The 17,228-nt window shown below is 35.5% G+C and overlaps 1 protein-coding gene across 1 annotated transcript in view; it reads right to left on the bottom strand.

The window, feature by feature from the left end:
* Nucleotides 1–17,228, bottom strand: part of LOC136041312 (neuropeptides capa receptor-like) — a 146,095-nt gene that overhangs the window by 14,850 nt on the left and 114,017 nt on the right. Inside the window, exons 7-8 of the mRNA XM_065725942.1 lie at nucleotides 8,191–8,476; nucleotides 2,682–2,831 (exon numbers count right to left, since the gene is read on the bottom strand). Of these exons, the coding sequence (XP_065582014.1) occupies nucleotides 2,682–2,831; nucleotides 8,191–8,476 (436 nt within the window). The remainder of the gene's footprint in view (nucleotides 1–2,681; nucleotides 2,832–8,190; nucleotides 8,477–17,228) is intronic.

Here is a 17,228-nt window from a genome sequence, read left to right as displayed (position 1 = left end):
AATGAACGTTGCTTTGAGAATTTTACAATAGCAGCGGTATCAGTAAATTATACTAACAAAAACAAAATTGAGACACCAAAACAAAAGACAAAGTTGAAGGAGACTTCAATATGTAGTTGCAATAATTCTTCAAAATAGGAAGAAATGGAGTGTGATGTATATAAGAAGAATTGGTATTTATTGGTCACGCCTTCGCAATACCGATACTGATGGAGAAACCTGGGGAAGGTAAGCAGGAAGAGTGTGCGAAAGCACAGGATGGTTGGCCCCTAACCTTCCATTGCACTTATTGGCTGAAGGGACGCGAAACGGAGATCAGCACCGCAAGTTTGGACCTTAAGGGTCTAGTACCGTCTTATTTACTTACTTACTTATTTAATAATGGTAAGCTACAGTGCATCACACTTACAAAAAGTTAGGAGTTGCTACTTTGCAGCCTAGAGTGAAACAATAAGCTTGAAAGTAGTTTTTTAAGAACTCAGCTTAAAAACAGTACAATTCTTAACTATTTTTCTGGCAAAAAGCTGATTTCAAACATTACCAGTGTTTTTGGTTTTTATCTTTTTGAGTACTATTTAGACTGCATTGCTGGATTTATTTCAGGATGGTTATGACTGCTGGGTAAAGATGATGCAAAGATAAAGGGTAAAGACCATAGATGGTACCAAACTGTAATTGTGTTGCGGAGCAATTGTGTTGCGGAGCAACACTACTGCTTTCGTAGTTTTTTTTTGTTTTTTTGTTTGTTTTTTTTTTCACCGTGATCAGCGACCTGTAGCTCCGAAGTGGTAAGAGTTAAAAATTTGAGATTTTTCAGAGGGAAGGGAAACGTGAAACAGAGTAAAAAAGTTCCAGAGAAGTTCCTAAAATTTCTAACAGTTTTCCATAAAAAAAAATAAAACCGTTTTTTCTTAGAAACTCTGCGTTCGATGTTTGGCGTCAAGTTAAGACGACCCTAGCTTCGGAAATAAACTTGTTAGAAATACAGTTATGCTGAACTCATGTAGAACTTTCATTTGTCTCTTCGAGAACCGGAGCACAAAATTCCGCAGCTCTTACAGATTTCCCGGAAATAATTCCGGAAAAGTCCTTCTCGTTCCGATTTTTTTTGGAATTTTCTGAAATTTTCGATTTTGATGTTTCTTATATTTTTATCGAGTAGTGCTATGAAAAGTATGCAAGAAGAAGTGAAGTTTTCTATATACCAAGTTGCTTCGTTCTCTAAGAAATAATTTCTAGAAATTCGTTCTAGAGGTAACTTCTGTTCTGGACCAGCTAGAATTTTTTTTTCCAACGCGGTTCGACAGGTCTCGATCTCCTAACAACTGGAGCTTACAATAGTTTCTCCGAAATAAAATTCCTTCTTTGGGTTTTTCTATTTGGAAGTTTTGTCATGCCCTCGGGGCAATTTAAATTTTTTGGTGAATTTGGTTTGTTTTATATTTTCCTAGCTTAGACCATCAAAAGTTAAGCAGAAAACTATAAGACGTTATTTCCGTATCTCTTTCAGATTTCCCGGAAATAATTCCCGAAATGTGCGTCTCGAAACATAATACTTCGAATTGGCGTCAAGTTAAGACGGCCCTAGTTTCGGAAGAAAACGTTTTAGAGATAAAATAATTATGAATAATAGCTCCTCGAACTATTTCGAGGAGCTCGAAATAAAACCATATCAAAGATGCTTCAAGATAACAATCGAAGCCGCATTAGAAAAATGTCCTCTGAAGGACATAATGGAGACTGTTGCTCCGCAACTGTGTCCCGTAGGGCACAGTTGCACGTGTTGCTCCGCAACTGTGCCCTAAGGAACAGGGCAAAGTTGCTGCAACACTTCCCGTTGCACAGGCAACGGAGGTTTAGTTGGCTTCTATATAGCGATGTAATAGCTCAATTCAATAAAAGAAAAAACTTCAGGAACTAAAGAAAGAAAACTAAAATAACAGCTATAAGATATAAATTAGAACAGAACTATTTTCACGTTTATAATGCAAAGAGACATAAATTATAGAGGAATTAAAATTGAATCCTGAAGAATTATGACCATGTTTTGGTTAAAAAAAATGGTTCTAGTGACCTGCTCCTAGCATGAACAATCCAAAGGAAGGGGAAGGTTTAATGCATAAAAATGCAAAAGCTATGGACTATAGAAACCAAATATTTTCCATTTCGAATTTAAAACTGAACGCTCGGTTACAAAAGTGGCCCCTTGAGAGATTGCTGGTGGTGGACAAGCCTCCAAATGAGAATCAAATGGTGTTTATTATTAAAAAAAAATCAATGTAAAGAAAACTAGCTTTTTAGCATTCTATTAGGAAGAAAAATGTGTCATTTCACTTCACAGAAAAAAAAAACTATGACAATGGCCCCCTCTTGGTTAAAAAAAATGGTTCTAGTCCTCTGCTCCAAGCATGGAAAAAAGAAAAGACATAGACTTTTAAAAGCTATTAAGTGACAACAGAGACAAATTGATTTTAAATTCAACCTGTGTTTTTCCGACTGAAAACTGCTGAATGATTGACGTGTTTTTTTTCTATTTTGCTGGTTTCATGTTATTGATATAAATAAGTGGTTATTTTGGATGTCAACAATTCAGTGACAAGTAGACAAGAGAGCTCGATAGAAATCCTTTCCCTCTCATTTTAAAGTGACAGCTATGTTTCAGATGCTCATCTATATCTTACCTTGTAAAAAGCCTCAATATGAATGATTGACGAGGTGTTGTATCAATCGAAGTCGAAGAGTCAATGGAGTTCATGCGGGTAATTCGCGTTGCAATGGATGTTCTATCAGAGGACCAAAAAGGTGGCTCTTTTCTGTAGGATGAACGAGCACTGCAAGAAATATGAATTAGGGAACAGAAGAGAACTTTAATAGAGAGCGATCCTTACAGCCTCTAAACTTTATTAAATTTGAAACACAACTAAACATCACGAAGATATCGCAATTTATTTACAAACAAGTCAGAAATTTTTCATCAAAGTATGTACCTTTTATCAAATAATTTATGGTAAGGAATAGTAAGTGAGGAGTGACTTATGCTAGCTATAATCGAAACTAAAAAAAAAAATCAAAAAAATCGGATAACAATATGGACTTTAAAAGACGGCTTCTTGTGGTGATTCCAAAGATTCATTAAGTTTCAAATCACTCGTACAAACTAACGACCCTGTTAAAATGTGCCAATTTTTGGCAAAACGGGTATAAAAATCACCCTAAGAATGAGAGTGATCTTGATAGGAATTACACTATCAAATTCAGTATATAAGAAAATACACCATTACAGAGGCTTCAAGCCTGATCTACAAAATGCAAAATTTTGTAGTTTATTTGTGTTTATTTATTTTTTGTTTTCGTTTGTTAGTGTGCTTTCCCCAGTTTTGACGTTGTCGAATCAGAGGTCCTAGTGGTATTGGTGGCGGGCACATCCGAAAGGAAATTAAAAACTCTAGTGTCCTTTTTAAGTAGCAAATGGGATCGAGCCCCAGAAAAGAGGCGTTTTTGTCATTTTGTGGCTCAAAGGCAATCAACTGAAAATTATGATATACTCAAGAAATTAAGAATCATTGAGAAGTTATACATTCAGCCTCCAGTTCCATAGACCACAATGCTGCATGATGGTGCATTGAATCATAAAGCTACATTTAGTCTACGAAATATACAGTCCATACAAAATCTTAATGAGACATCAAGGTGCAGGCAAGTGGATTCTTTATAAAGAGATGAGGTATCTAAGGCATCAAAAAAGTGATTTTTAGGTTTTTTAGTTAAAAAAGCGATCAAGAGTAATTTTCTAGTTAAAAAATAGAAACTTTTAACCTTCCATGACATTCATATGAATTGGGTGGATGGCCAAATGACCAAATCCCCTAAATATGTCCTGCATTTCTAAGCGTCGGTAAGGAAAAGTTTAACAAATGCAAAGAGTCGTGGTTTATTCTCTTTCCAGCATAGGCGGGGAGGGGGTGCCCGCTGTCTCCAATCACTCTCCAAAGAGTGTCTATTCATTGCCTCAGCTCAGTCTACCATTCTCATCCAATTTCATTTTTCACTATTTTTTCATCTATAGTGACCCCCTCATATAAAGTCTGTGGATTATCGACAGGGGTTCCGGTTGCACTTTTTTTAATTAATTAATTAAGCAATTTTTTTTCCTCAGCTGACTTGTCTGGGGTAATACCATTTTACCGACTATCTGGGCATTTTTTTTGGTAAAATTACCAGAGCTTTTGACAAGCCTAGACAGCAAAACCCAAGAGACAAACTCAGACAGTCAACTAAATACTGGTCAACCAATATATCATTCATTTTTTGTTAGCCCAACTGTCTTAGCTTATAATTGGGTTCGCTTGCACAACATTCCAGGCAGACAGGAGGCCCTTGTAGGCTTTGGACGCTTATTCCCCTTGTAATTTCAGTCAACTTGTTGTTCAACTAACATTAAATTAACTTCTAAGTTTAATTAACTGTCTCTAGTTTAATAATTTTAATAGTTTTAATAAATTAAGTTTAACAGTTTTAAATTAACTGTCTAAGTTCATAAAGTGAATGAATCGCCTTGCCTGACACTCGTTGCAGAATGGCCCAATTTTGACTTTAGACGCTTGTTTGCCTGTCATTCTACAAAAATTGACGGTCAATTCTGAATTCTTGGTTCAACCTGCCTAAGACCATAGGTAGGCGTGCCTTGTTTCTCTCATTCCAGGCAATCTAATGGTCCTATGTCAATTTTAAATTCTTGGTCAACCTGCCTGAGAATCTAGGCAGGCGAGCCTTGCTAAAATATAACAGAAAAGTATTGGTTAAGAGATTTTTTAAGAGAGGCAAACTTACTCCTGCCGTTTACCCGTGCCTAACACCCATTCCGACACTTGGAAAACTATAGGTTCTATGACTATCTTAGCTCTATGATTCTCTAATCTTAGTTCTACTGCCCCACGAATGACGCATGGACGGATAAATAGATAGACATATCTATTAAAAAAAGAACTAACATCATTTTTATACAATCCTAATAAGGGGGTTTTAATGCCAGAATTGCCTGTTTACAATTGCTTCTAATAGTAAAAATTTTAGTCCAAATACCATTAAAGACATTGAGTTAAACACTTCCAGCTACCCACTGAATATCTTTGTCTTTACTTTTTTTTGCCTAATTTTTTTGTTTAATACTTAAAAGGGAAGACTATGCTAATATTATTACATAGTATTTCGGTGTTATTTACAATAGACATTATTCAAACCAGAAGGCTAAAATTTGGACAAGTATCAACCAAGATTTCTGGCGAAAGGAAAGTGGATGTATTTTCTATTTTGATTGGAATTACTACAAGGAGATAATTTTAAATTTATAGTTACCGATAATGTCTCACAGTAACAGACTTCCGACAAAGGGAAGGTAGATGGTCTTTCTAATCAGAGAGAAATTATTGAAAAGAGTGGTTTCCAAAATTTATAGGCTATGCATAGTGTTTTTCTTGAGTTTCGTGACTACGACGAAAACAAAAGAAATCATCATGTTTTTTCATCTTTGATGAGTTAGTTTAATTATATTCATGGAAAAGTTTCTGCGGGGACTATACAAAATGAGTCTATTCAAGAGTTTTGCGGTAACCATGACAGTGGGAACTGCGATGTATTTCTTGCATGTTCATAAAACTTCACTAAATTTTTAGTTTTTTTAAATTTGCGTTTGATGTATGGCCCTGGCACAATAGCCGGGTTCAGTAGTAAAAAATGGAATTATGAAGCAAGGGATTGGTAACTAAGCCCACTTGATAGCTTCTTAGATACTTACGTGTTATAGTGACCACACTCAAGAAGTAAAACTAGGCTAATCGTAATTAAATATACCAAAATATAATGAAAATATAATGTTTAAGTCCCTCTCCCTCTCTCTCTCTCTCTCTCTCTCCGCAATCCCTCGCTCTTTACGCTAAAGCTTTTAATTGTTTTAAAAAACAGAATTGTGGCAAAGAGACAAACTTTAGCGTAAAGAGCGAAGGATTTCGGAGGGGACAACCCATTTCATATACGGAGTAATTTCTGTCCGTTTTAAGTTTTAATGTCGCTCCTTAGTTTCAGCTAAAAAAAAACTAGTTTTTTATATAGTTTTTATTATGATGTATATTTTAGCATCAAAATTCAATTTTTTAGAGTTTCGTTTACTATTGAGCCGGGTCGCTCCTTACTACAGTTCGTTACCACGAACTGTTTGATGAAAAAAAGTGATATTGTCACCCAAACCAAAACGAACAACGATACTAAGAATGAATAAATGAACTCTAGAACAAACAGAAATTAAAATATGTTTTGAACAGTTTTCTTCTTTTCGTTATAACATTCAAAAGTTAAAAAATATGGTACTTACGTATTATTCAGAACACACTCAAGAAGTATGATCTGCAAGATCTGACAGAAACCGGTTTAGCTATCTGTATTCGGAGACAATTAGCTTAGGCTCAGTGGAAAAACTACGTTGTAGATACATTTTAACTAAATATCTAACATATAGAGTTTGCATCTTGGTTAGTTTAGGGTCTTGGTTAGTTAGGTATCTTGGTTAGTTAGTATAGTGCGATCTGGGTGGCCTGCTGTCCATAATTGTCCGGTGTAGTACCAATAATTTTATTACTAAAATATTTTCAACATATTTTGGTATGTTTCATTAAGATTAGCTTAACCTCACTTCTCGAGTGGGTTCTGTATAGTACGTAAGTACCAAAAATACTATTTAACCTTTGAGGAATTCTCTTTTTTATATATCAGTATATTTGAAGCAATCAATCTATATTTATTAGTCAAATATGCAATTCGTTTCCTTCATTGTCTTCTTCATGTTAAATCTATTCTTTTCAAATACATAGAAAATCAATTGGCGCACCAATTATTGATTTGCCATTTCCAAGACTTCTTCACAAACTTAACCTATTGCTTCATGAAATTCCAATTGACGTTATAAAAGTTTTATTTAGCTATAAATTTTCTATAATCTGAAACGAAACGGAATCAAAATAGAAAATAATGGCAAAAATGGTCCTTTTAAAATGGATAAACTAAATTGAAAGTCACACACTTGAGTTTTTTTTTTTTTCCTGTAAATTTGATTGGTAATTTGATTTTTCTTTTTTATATAACAAATAAATATCAAGCTTTTCGCAGTATACGCCATTTTCTTTCTAGCGCAAACAATATTCTAGTCTTGAAGAGGTTTGATAGAGCGGCAGTACAACTCCTAATTGTGATGATTTGTATTCGTTTTAAAGTAGACTTAATTATTTATGTTCCTTTTTGGTTCAATCCAGTCATTCGCCATAATTTCTATTAGACTTATTAAATGACTTTATGTCTGCTCGTTTTAAATTTTAGTATCGCAGTTATTTTTTTGTGAAAATTGGTTTTTAGTTCATACTTGAGATGCCCGAAAAATGCTTTCTGTAATGAAAAACTCTCTCGTTTTCGCATTTCGTCTTTTTTTTCATTTTCAACGTCTTTTTCTCTTGTTTTATCATATTTTATAATAAGGTTCAGTCAAAACCTAGATATATTACTACGCTCTAGATTTTCAATTTTTTCTAAAAGTTTCAAAACTACTAATAAAATCTCACGTCACCTACTAGTAATCTCATGTCCAAATATCTGTAGCCAACTTTAACAACGCGTCAAAATTCCTGGCATAATTCTGTCAAAATTGTTTTCGATCTGGCAACGTATTTATTTTTTTCTAATCACATGGATTTAAAAAAATATTCTGAAGTAGGAAAGTAACTCTTTTGCAAAACCGTAAAATCGTCATGTGGCTAGCTAAGCCATGTCTTTCTTTGCATATTAATGGCAAAAGGATCAAGTGGTGTAAAATTAATTATTGATTAATTTATTAATTAATAACTAATTACTTATTACTAATAAATTATTAATTCTTGCACATATTGCGTAACTTTAAACTACATCCGCACGACGTAGATGAGTCTTAATTGGTTTTCCATTTCCATGAACTTGATAGACTTGTAAGGACTATATGACTGAGGACGCAACTGCAGTCTTTCGGAAACACAAGTTTAAAGATCAAAGAGTAAGTATATATACGAATATATTCATATATTCACAAATAATATATATATATGCCAAATAATATATAATAAATATATATATGCCGTGTTGAAGATACACTCTAGAAAAAATGTATTGGCTAACCTTGTCTGAAATTGATCTGCTTGCGAGTAAAAACTGCTCCGTATACTTCTATCTTTCCCTCTGCAAAACGTTTCCTTGAAAGCTAATCTATATTTTTCCGACATAACATTGTATAATATGGGATTTATGACGGCTGCAAGGAAATAAAAGCATCCAGCAATGTAGAACAGACCTTCGTTCACTTTCAAAAATATGTCATATCTTACAACTCCAAGACCATATTTAAAATGTAGTCGTTGAACGTGAAAAGGAGCCCAGCAAATGAAGAAACCAACAACAACTGCCGCTATAATGAATTTAAAATCACAACTTCAGAAAACACAATTCATTGATGAAGCTATAGTTGAAAAGCAGTACTATAGTTAAACAATATTATTCTTTAGTATTTTTTGTTATGGATAAACAAGAATAAAAAACAGCATTGCTAAAAGGATGAAAATGCTTTAAAAATTTTTGTATCTTTTAAGCAAGTGTATAGTTAGTGTTTAGATTTACAATACAAACATTTCTCACAAAATGTCTAATTAGCTAGAAACACCTTCCCGAATTCGGTTTTTGCTTATACGATTTGAGAATCTACTGGAACAAATATAAACAGTGTGTGGTATACAGTGAATTAAAACACTAATAGAAATGTCAATAGTTATATGCAAGGAAACCTACCAAAATTGGGGGGGGGTGCATGGTATTTTTGCTAAAATTGACCCGGGGGGCTTAGACATGAAAAAGATCATTGTCAAAAATGTTTTTATTTTTTCTAAATGTCGCGATTGCTATTTACCTTGAATTTTCTAGGAGAAGCTAAGTCTAAGCCTCAGGAGGGCTAAAGCCTTCCTGAGGCTTTAGCAGAGAGGAAAGAAGTTCAAACTTGGCTCCATACGTCATTTTTTTTTTAAATCGCGACTGTATTGCTAGAACTTGAGTTATTATACAGGAAACTACGCTTGAATATTTTCGTTCAAGAGAATACCTATCTTTTATGATTACTTATTTATAAGGTTTATAAAGAAAATGAACAAACAGGATGGATAGAAACGAAAAAAAAATTCCGTATCTCGAAAAAAGATAGCTCTTAATTTCCTGATGCAGAAAGAATGCTACTTTACTCATTTATTTCATGTTCAAATCTTGAAAAAGTTATCTGGACAATTCTAATACCAAAACCATGCAAAGTGAGTAATGCAGGGTTTTCAGTAATTTGAATTATTTTGTATTTCCGCTTATGACTTCGTTTGCTCTTTTTGTGCTAATTTGACATTGTTTTCATCAATACGACCTATGCTTATACTCAAAGTCAAGAAAAAATTTCAAGTTTATCAGAAAAATTTATTAAATCCTGTTTTCTTTCCAAAATTTGTTTTTTGTTTTTGAATAGAGGCTGGAATTTTCGATCGATGAAATTGCAATTATTCAGTTAAAGATAAAATTCTAGTAATTGATTGGGAGAGTTTGGTTCATCAGAAAAGTATCGGAGAATTTTGGGCTAAAAATTGATAGGAATGAGACCAAAACAATTGAAATATCGGAAAGCTATTAGAAATTCAAGAAACATTTAAAAATCTGAAATAGAAATAAGACAATTAGGTTCAAGTTTTGGTGCTTTAAAATAATCAGGAATTGAGCTTAATTCACGAAATAATAAAGGAAAAAGATTCTGTAGAAACAATTATATTCAGAAAAACAATTCAGAACAAAAATTCAGACGGTCTTGCCAAGAGATTGCTATCAGACAGCCCCAAGGGGGAACCGAGACTATCCATTTCACAGCGTGTCCATTGAATTATATACTACGTATTTTAAAGTTAGTCTTAAAATTTCATTCCCAGAATCATTTCACATTTAGCGTGATTTCAAGACGAAACCAGGAACTTTGTTTTACTGGTACTATGCCATAAGCTTCAAAATCAATCAGTACTGTTAACCTTATAGCAAATTATTAGTTATAGTATATAAATATTGCATTTTTAGATATCATAAATGAGGACGAAAACATTTTTGAAATTTGCTTACAACGAGATTTTAGTGCCAAGGAACGCTAGTTTCAGAGAAACAATTTGTCTATCTAATAAAGTTTATGTCGAAACCCTACACCAGTATGATTGGTAGATAGATAGCGAGAATTTCTTTCCTTTGACCAGTAGGAAACCCAACGTCGAAATCAAAATTCTGTTTTTTTTAGAGTTTCGGTTACTATTGAGCCAGGTTACTCCTCACTTACAGTTCGTTGCCAAGAGCTGTTTGATATGGCTAACGGATGGTGTTATAATCTAAATGACGGGTCAGAAATATTTTTCAGCTGTAGATAAAAATCAGCCAAAATACAAACATTAAAGAAACGTTCGAACCATAGATATTTTCATTTTAAAAATAATCGCTGATAGAATGTAATTTCATCAACTGTAAAGATAATTACGTCGATGCATAATAAACCAATTTTAAACTTTTTGTCAGTATTTTGGCCAAATTTCCAATGCGATGCCAAATGTTCAAGCTGATACTGGCATATCTTTAATTCCTTCAATCATGTCTTGTTTTTCATTTGTAAAGAAATTAAATAAATTTATGAACATGTTTCAATAGCTAGCTGTGTGTAAATGGTTTTCGTTTGGTACCAATAGTAAGAGCTACAACAAACCCAGCATATATAGCATGATTGTAGTTTGTAACTTAATTCTTTAAGAATTAAATCTATTTCAAAAATTAGCACGTGTTTAGCAGCGTCTTGGATATATCTCAGTTTTTCATTACGTTCACATCTTTATCTTTCGAAGAGATGTCTCACTGCCCATACATCTTAAAGTAACCTTTCTCTGGATTTTATTTGTCGATGTTTTTTTAATGACAGTAACAATTATCTCACTCAAATAACTGCGTAATAACTATTTAGATTCGCAGCTGAATCATTGTCTTTGTGCTATGGATCAGTGAGCACGACCCTCAACCATAGCTAACAACATACGCCGCGTGCCTTAAATGGTGAAAATGCATCGGAAATTGTGGCTGTAGCCCGGTTATTAGCCTTATCACAGCTTTGTCATCAAACTAAAATTTTGTTCTCAGTATCTTTTTGCAAGTCTCCATTTTTCTACCGTTTGTTTAATATTTATGTTTAAAATTTGTTTATATATTTTAAATTTCTTTCAGAACCAAAAAAAAGTCATTTCAAATCCTTGATCTAAACTAAGAAGCCGTGATTAACAGTTGTAAAACCAAAATGGAGTCTCCACATACATCAAGACTTTCTTCTGTTACATTTTTTACATGCAACTCTATTCATATACATTTTTTTCTCTTATCAAACGTAAAATATCCTAATGAAGTTTTTAAACCAGAGATTTAAAAAATTTCAAATTTGCGTAATGGTTGGGAACATTAGTTGGCAATATTGTGTCTTTTATAAGAGATAAGATTTGTTTCACAAAATAGCTATTTCAATCCCGGCTGGGCCAAATTCAAATTTTACAGGTCAATAAATAAACAACAGGAGAGCCGTCCTGGCCGAGTAGATTGGTGCGCTGTATTCAGGATCCTTTGTCTGAAAGCACGAGGGTTCGAATCCTAGTTTACCAAATTACCTAGTTTGGGACGGGGGTCAGTGGCATGACTCTATAAGCTCAGCCAGAGTCGACCCAGCTCTAAATGGGTACCTGGAGAAATCTGGGGAAGGTAAACAGGAAGGGTGTTCGAAAGCACAGGATGGTTGGCCCCCAGCCCCCCATTGCACTTCCTGGCTGAACGGCCAATAAACGGAGATCAGCACCGCCGGTAGAGACTGTAAAGTCTAATGCCGTATCATTTACCTTTTTTACCTATTAAATAAACAAAACAAGTTTTTTCAACTGAAAGTAAGGAGTAACATTAAAACTTAAAACGAACAGAAATTACTGCGCATACGAAGGGGTTCATATACATTCCCCTTCCTCAATACATCACTCTTTGTGCTAAAGTTTTTTAGTACTTGTAGAAAAGCTTCTTATTCTTCTAATGAAAAGACCGTTGTGTTTCCGTATTCATTCTTAAAGGATTGGAACAAAGTTCAAACTTTAGCGTCAAGAGCGAAATGTTGAGAAGGGGGCCAACTCCTTCATATATGTTATTTTACAGGCTTCACGGCTCCATTACAGATGGAGGCTCCACCTCATTTCAAATACTGAGGTATTTGTTGTACTTTCTCTTGAAAGCGTCAAGGGAATGATTTTCGGGAGTATATCTGCCGGCTATCTATTCCATGTAGCAACCGATCGCCGGGCGAAACTTGTTTTCAGATATTCTTGGTGGGGAGTACACTGCTCCGTGTAGTCCTGACGAGCTGTACCTCGGCAAGTTGATCGCAAGGGCTTCGCTCTATTAAAAACAAGCTTCGATAGCTCCTCTGATGGAGGGTTATACATGTACTAGTAGAAAACCGACATGGACGCCATATAAAGGCGTTCCTGAATCAACTGTGGGTTTTAGTTTTCATGTTGCCAGAGGTTGCTGCAGGAACTTTTCTATTTTGAATTCGTTGGAGCGGAGCGATTTGGCTTTTTGGAGCACCAGCAAAGAGAGGACATGCATATTACATGGCAGGTCTGATGCAAGAAATGAAATGTGGTAGAATAGACTCATCAGGGTGAAGACTTTTGTATCTTAGGATAACTCCTAACTTCTTGGAGCAAGAGGATCTAATTTTATTGAGATGCTCAGTCCATGAGAGATCCGAAGAGAAATTAACTCCAAATAGCCGCAGTGTATCAACTCACGTTATTACATCTCTTTTTGAGACGAAATCAGGATGAGCCCTCATACTGTACGCTTTAGAAATTAGGAGCTCTTTTGTTTTCGACGCGTTAAAACTGACTGGTCATGCCTTTGCCCACGCCTCAATTCTCTCCAGGTCAGCCTGAAGATTTTTGTGGGGTTCGCTGGGATTTTCTTTTTTGCAATTGGTGTTTTTGTAGTCGTGTCATCAGCTAAATGTTGAGTTTTCTTCACAAGGCGGTCCCCTAGGTCATCATATGACCGGGTGCTCTTTTGATATGAAGCCGTCAAGGACAAATTGCAAAGATTGTTAACGAAGAAAGTCAACAAGCACTTCAAATACACGACCACCAGTTCCATTGGCATAGGCTTTCAGTTTAAAAAGAAGTCCCTTGTGCCATACACGACCAAAGACTTTTGCGGTGTCAAAGGAAAGAAGGCGAATAGCGTGCCCTGAAAAAAGTGCTCAACCAACTTTTGATACTGTGCAATCAGACAGTCTGAACCGTAGTGTTTCAGGAGTTGTTCTTAAAGAATTGGGGTAAAATTTTAAACTTTATCGTAAAGAGCGAAGTGTCGAGGAGGGGGAAACGCCCTTGATATACGTAATTATTTCTGTTATTTTTAAGTTTCAGTGTCGCTTCTTACTTTCAGTAGAAAAACTTGTTTTCGTCTATTTAATTTATGGTCTTTTTATAAATAGTGCCAGAAAGTTTCAATCTCGGTGAAAATTTACCCCGGACAGACTCCACACATAAAATTGAGACGAAAAAGAGAAAGCAAGACATATAAAAATAATTTTGCATAAGAATTCAGGCAAATTCTCCCAGTGTGTAATTTCCCCTGACAAGTTAATCCCCTGGAACTTCTTCCCCATGGAAAAACTCTCAACATAAAAATCATCCCACCCCCACCCGAAAATTTATGCATACTTCCCAATAACAAATACTATTCGTAAACAATGTACAAATTTTATAACTTAAAGACCTTTCCCCTGGGGATGTAGGGGGAGGGGGTCATATTATATCCAAAGGTAGTGTCATTGGGCCTTTCAACTATGATGAACAAAATGGCCATCTCAAAATTTCGGTCAGACACTTTTGGGAAGAAGAGAGGGAGGAGGGATCCTAGTTGCCCCCCCAATCTTTTTGTCACTTAAAAAAGGCACTAGATCTTTTAATTTCCGTTTGAATGTGCCCTCTTACGATGCTCTAAGACCAACAGGTCGATAAGATCACCCCTGGAAAAAAAACACACATCAGTGATCTTCCTTCTGGCAAAAAATATAAGGTTCTATATTTTTGCCAACAGTAGCTTGTAGCCTCTACACTAGGGTTCTCCGATACGTTGAATCTGATGTTGTGATTTTCATTTAGATTCTATGATTTTTAGGGGATGTTTCTCCCTTTTTGCAAAAATCAGGCAATTTTTCTCAGGCTCGTAGCCATTGATGGGTAAAACTAAACTTAATGAAACTTATATGTTTGAAATGCTGTAGACAAAGTTTTAAGGGAAGAACAATGCGGTTTTAGAAAAGGTAGAGGATGTGTCGACCATGTTTTCACTCTTAGGTTAATAATTGAGAAGTCCCTTCGTTGTCAAACACCTTTGGTCCTTAGTTTTATCGATTATGAGCAAGCTTTCGATTCTGTTGATAGAACAGCGTTAACAAAGGTCTTATCGTTATATGGTATACCAGAAAAATACATTAAAGTGATTTGCGCTATGTACGAGAATAATACTGCTGCGGTTAAGGTAGGAAATGAGGTTAGCAACTGGTTTTGTATTAAATCAGGAGTTAAGCAGGGTTGTGTTCTATCCCCCTTTATATGGATCATTTTGATGGACTTCGTCTTAAGGAGCACAGGAAAGGCAATTGGAGACCATGGAATCAAATGGGGAGGAAGAACGCTCCTCGACTTAGATTATGCTGATGATTTAAGCATATTAGATGAAAGTGTGAGCAAAATGAATGAATTTTTAGAGGTTTTACGAGTTCAGGGTGCTAAAATAGGCTTGAAAATTAATGTTAAGAAGACTAAGTCACTAAGGTTAGGAATAAGTGAAGATGAGCAGGTGACCTTAGGTAACGAAAAGATTGATCAGGTTGGGAGCTTCAGTTACCTTGGTAGTATTATTAGTAAAGATGGTGGGAGCAGTGAAGATGTTAAAAGTAGAATAGCTAAAGCTCAGGGTGTTTTTTCACAGTTAAAAAAAGTTTGGAAGAATAGAAAGATAAGCCTACAAACCAAGATTAGAATATTGGAAGCTACAGTGATGACAGTGGTCAAATATGGCTCTGAAGCATGGACACTCCGAAAAGCAGATGAAAATTTACTAGATGTTTTCCAGAGAAATTGCCTACGGATTGTTCTGGGTACCCGGCTGACTGACCGTATTTCAAACAGTAGGTTGTACGAAAAGTGTGGTTCAATCCCGCTTTCTGGGGCTATAATGAAAGAAAGGTTGAGATGGCTAGGCCACGTTCTACGGATGAAGGATGACAGATTACCGAAGATTGTCCTTTTTGGCCAACCGTCTGGGGCTACACGGAAAGCAGGTCGTCCTTGTCTGGGTTGGGAGGATGTCATAAATAAGGATTTAAAGGAAATGGGAACTTCCTGGGAGGGTGTAAAGAGGGAGGCTTTAAATAGATTAGGTTGGAGGAGGAGCGTGCGTAGCTGTGTTGGCCTCAGGCGGCTTGGTGCTGCAGTGAGTTATTAGTAGTAGTAGTAGTAGTATCTATATCAGAATCAAAATTCTGTCTCTTAGAGTTTTGGTTACTATTGAGCCAGACTGCTCCTTACAGCTCGTAACCACGAAATGATGGTGGCAGCACCCCCGTTTCGAGGCTGATTTTATCTTTCTTTTCAAATATGAATTTAATTAAAATGGTACTGAATGCCAAGGCTAGCAATCAACGCGCTAGAACTGCGCCCACACTTGCTATAATCTATTCAGCTCTTAGTAATTTTATATATTCTTTGGAGCCTCATCGTAATTCAATATTAACAAAAATTAAAACTACCAATAAACACAAAATTTCTGCGCCCACCCCTGCTACAACCTAATCAACTATTATTTATTTTATATTTTCTTTCGAGGCTATTTTCAAATTTTCATTCCTATGACTTTGAAGCTTTCTTTTAATTAAATAAAAAACAAGTTTTTTTCAGCTGAAAGTAAAGAGCGACATTACAACTTTAAACTAACAGAAATTATTTCGTATATGAAAGGGGCTTTTCCTCCTCAACGCCCCGCTCTTTACACTAAAGTTTGACTCTTTCTTTCAACTCTGCTTTTTAAAACAGTAAAAAAAACTTTAGCGTAAAGAGTGGGGCGTTGATGAGGAAGCAGCCCCTTTTATATACGAAGTAATTTCTGTTCGTTTTAAGTTTTAATGTCGCTCTTTACTTTCAGCTAAAAAAACTTGTTTTTTTATTTAATTTCTGAAAGTTTTTGAATCAATGCATGTTTTGATTTTGGCTCTCCGGAGAGGAATAATTAACACGAAATTTGCAAGTTTTTTTTTGGCTAAATGGCTTTCTCATAGTTTTGATCGAATGATTTTGAGAAAAAAAGGAACGGTGGAAGAAGTCTAGTTGCCCTGCGATTTTTTCGTTACTTAAAAAGGCAACTAGAACTTTTAATTATTTACGAATGTTTTTATCAGTAAAAGATAAACGTAACTTATAAATTAGCTTACGTAACGAACTTTTGTATTCTCATGTTATTATAACTTCTAGCCCCTCCCACGGGGACTTTAGGGGAGTAAGTCGTCCCCAAAGACATAGTTATAAGGTTAAACTTTTCATATTTATTTTTTCATTGTTTTTTTTAAATAATGCTGGAAAATCCGGCGCTCCCTTCATGGAAATTTTCTTCCCCCATGACAAATTCCTTGATGGAAAGTTCCCCCAACATATCCCCCTCTTGTCAATCCCTCCCCCAACCAAAAAATCCCCCTGAAAACGTCTGCACACTTCCTAATAACCATTACTATATGTAAGCACTGGTCAAAGTTTGTAACTTGTAGCCCCTCCAACGGGGACTGTGGGGGAGTACGTCGTCCCCAAAGACATAGTTATAAGGTTTTTCAACTATGCTGAATAAAATGGCTATCTCAGAATTTTGATCCGTTGACTTGGGAAAAATAATTAGCGTGGGAGGGGGCCTAGGTGTCCTCCAATTTTTTTGGTCACTTAAATAGGGCACTAGAACTTATCATTTCCGTTAGAATGAGCCCTCTCGCAAGATTCTAGGACCACTGGGCCGATACGATCACACCCTGGGAAAAA

The sequence above is a fragment of the Artemia franciscana genome, chromosome 2 (assembly GCF_032884065.1).
Source record: "Artemia franciscana chromosome 2, ASM3288406v1, whole genome shotgun sequence".
Lineage (NCBI taxonomy): Eukaryota > Metazoa > Arthropoda > Branchiopoda > Anostraca > Artemiidae > Artemia > Artemia franciscana.
This window is presented reverse-complemented; position numbering and strand designations above follow the sequence as displayed.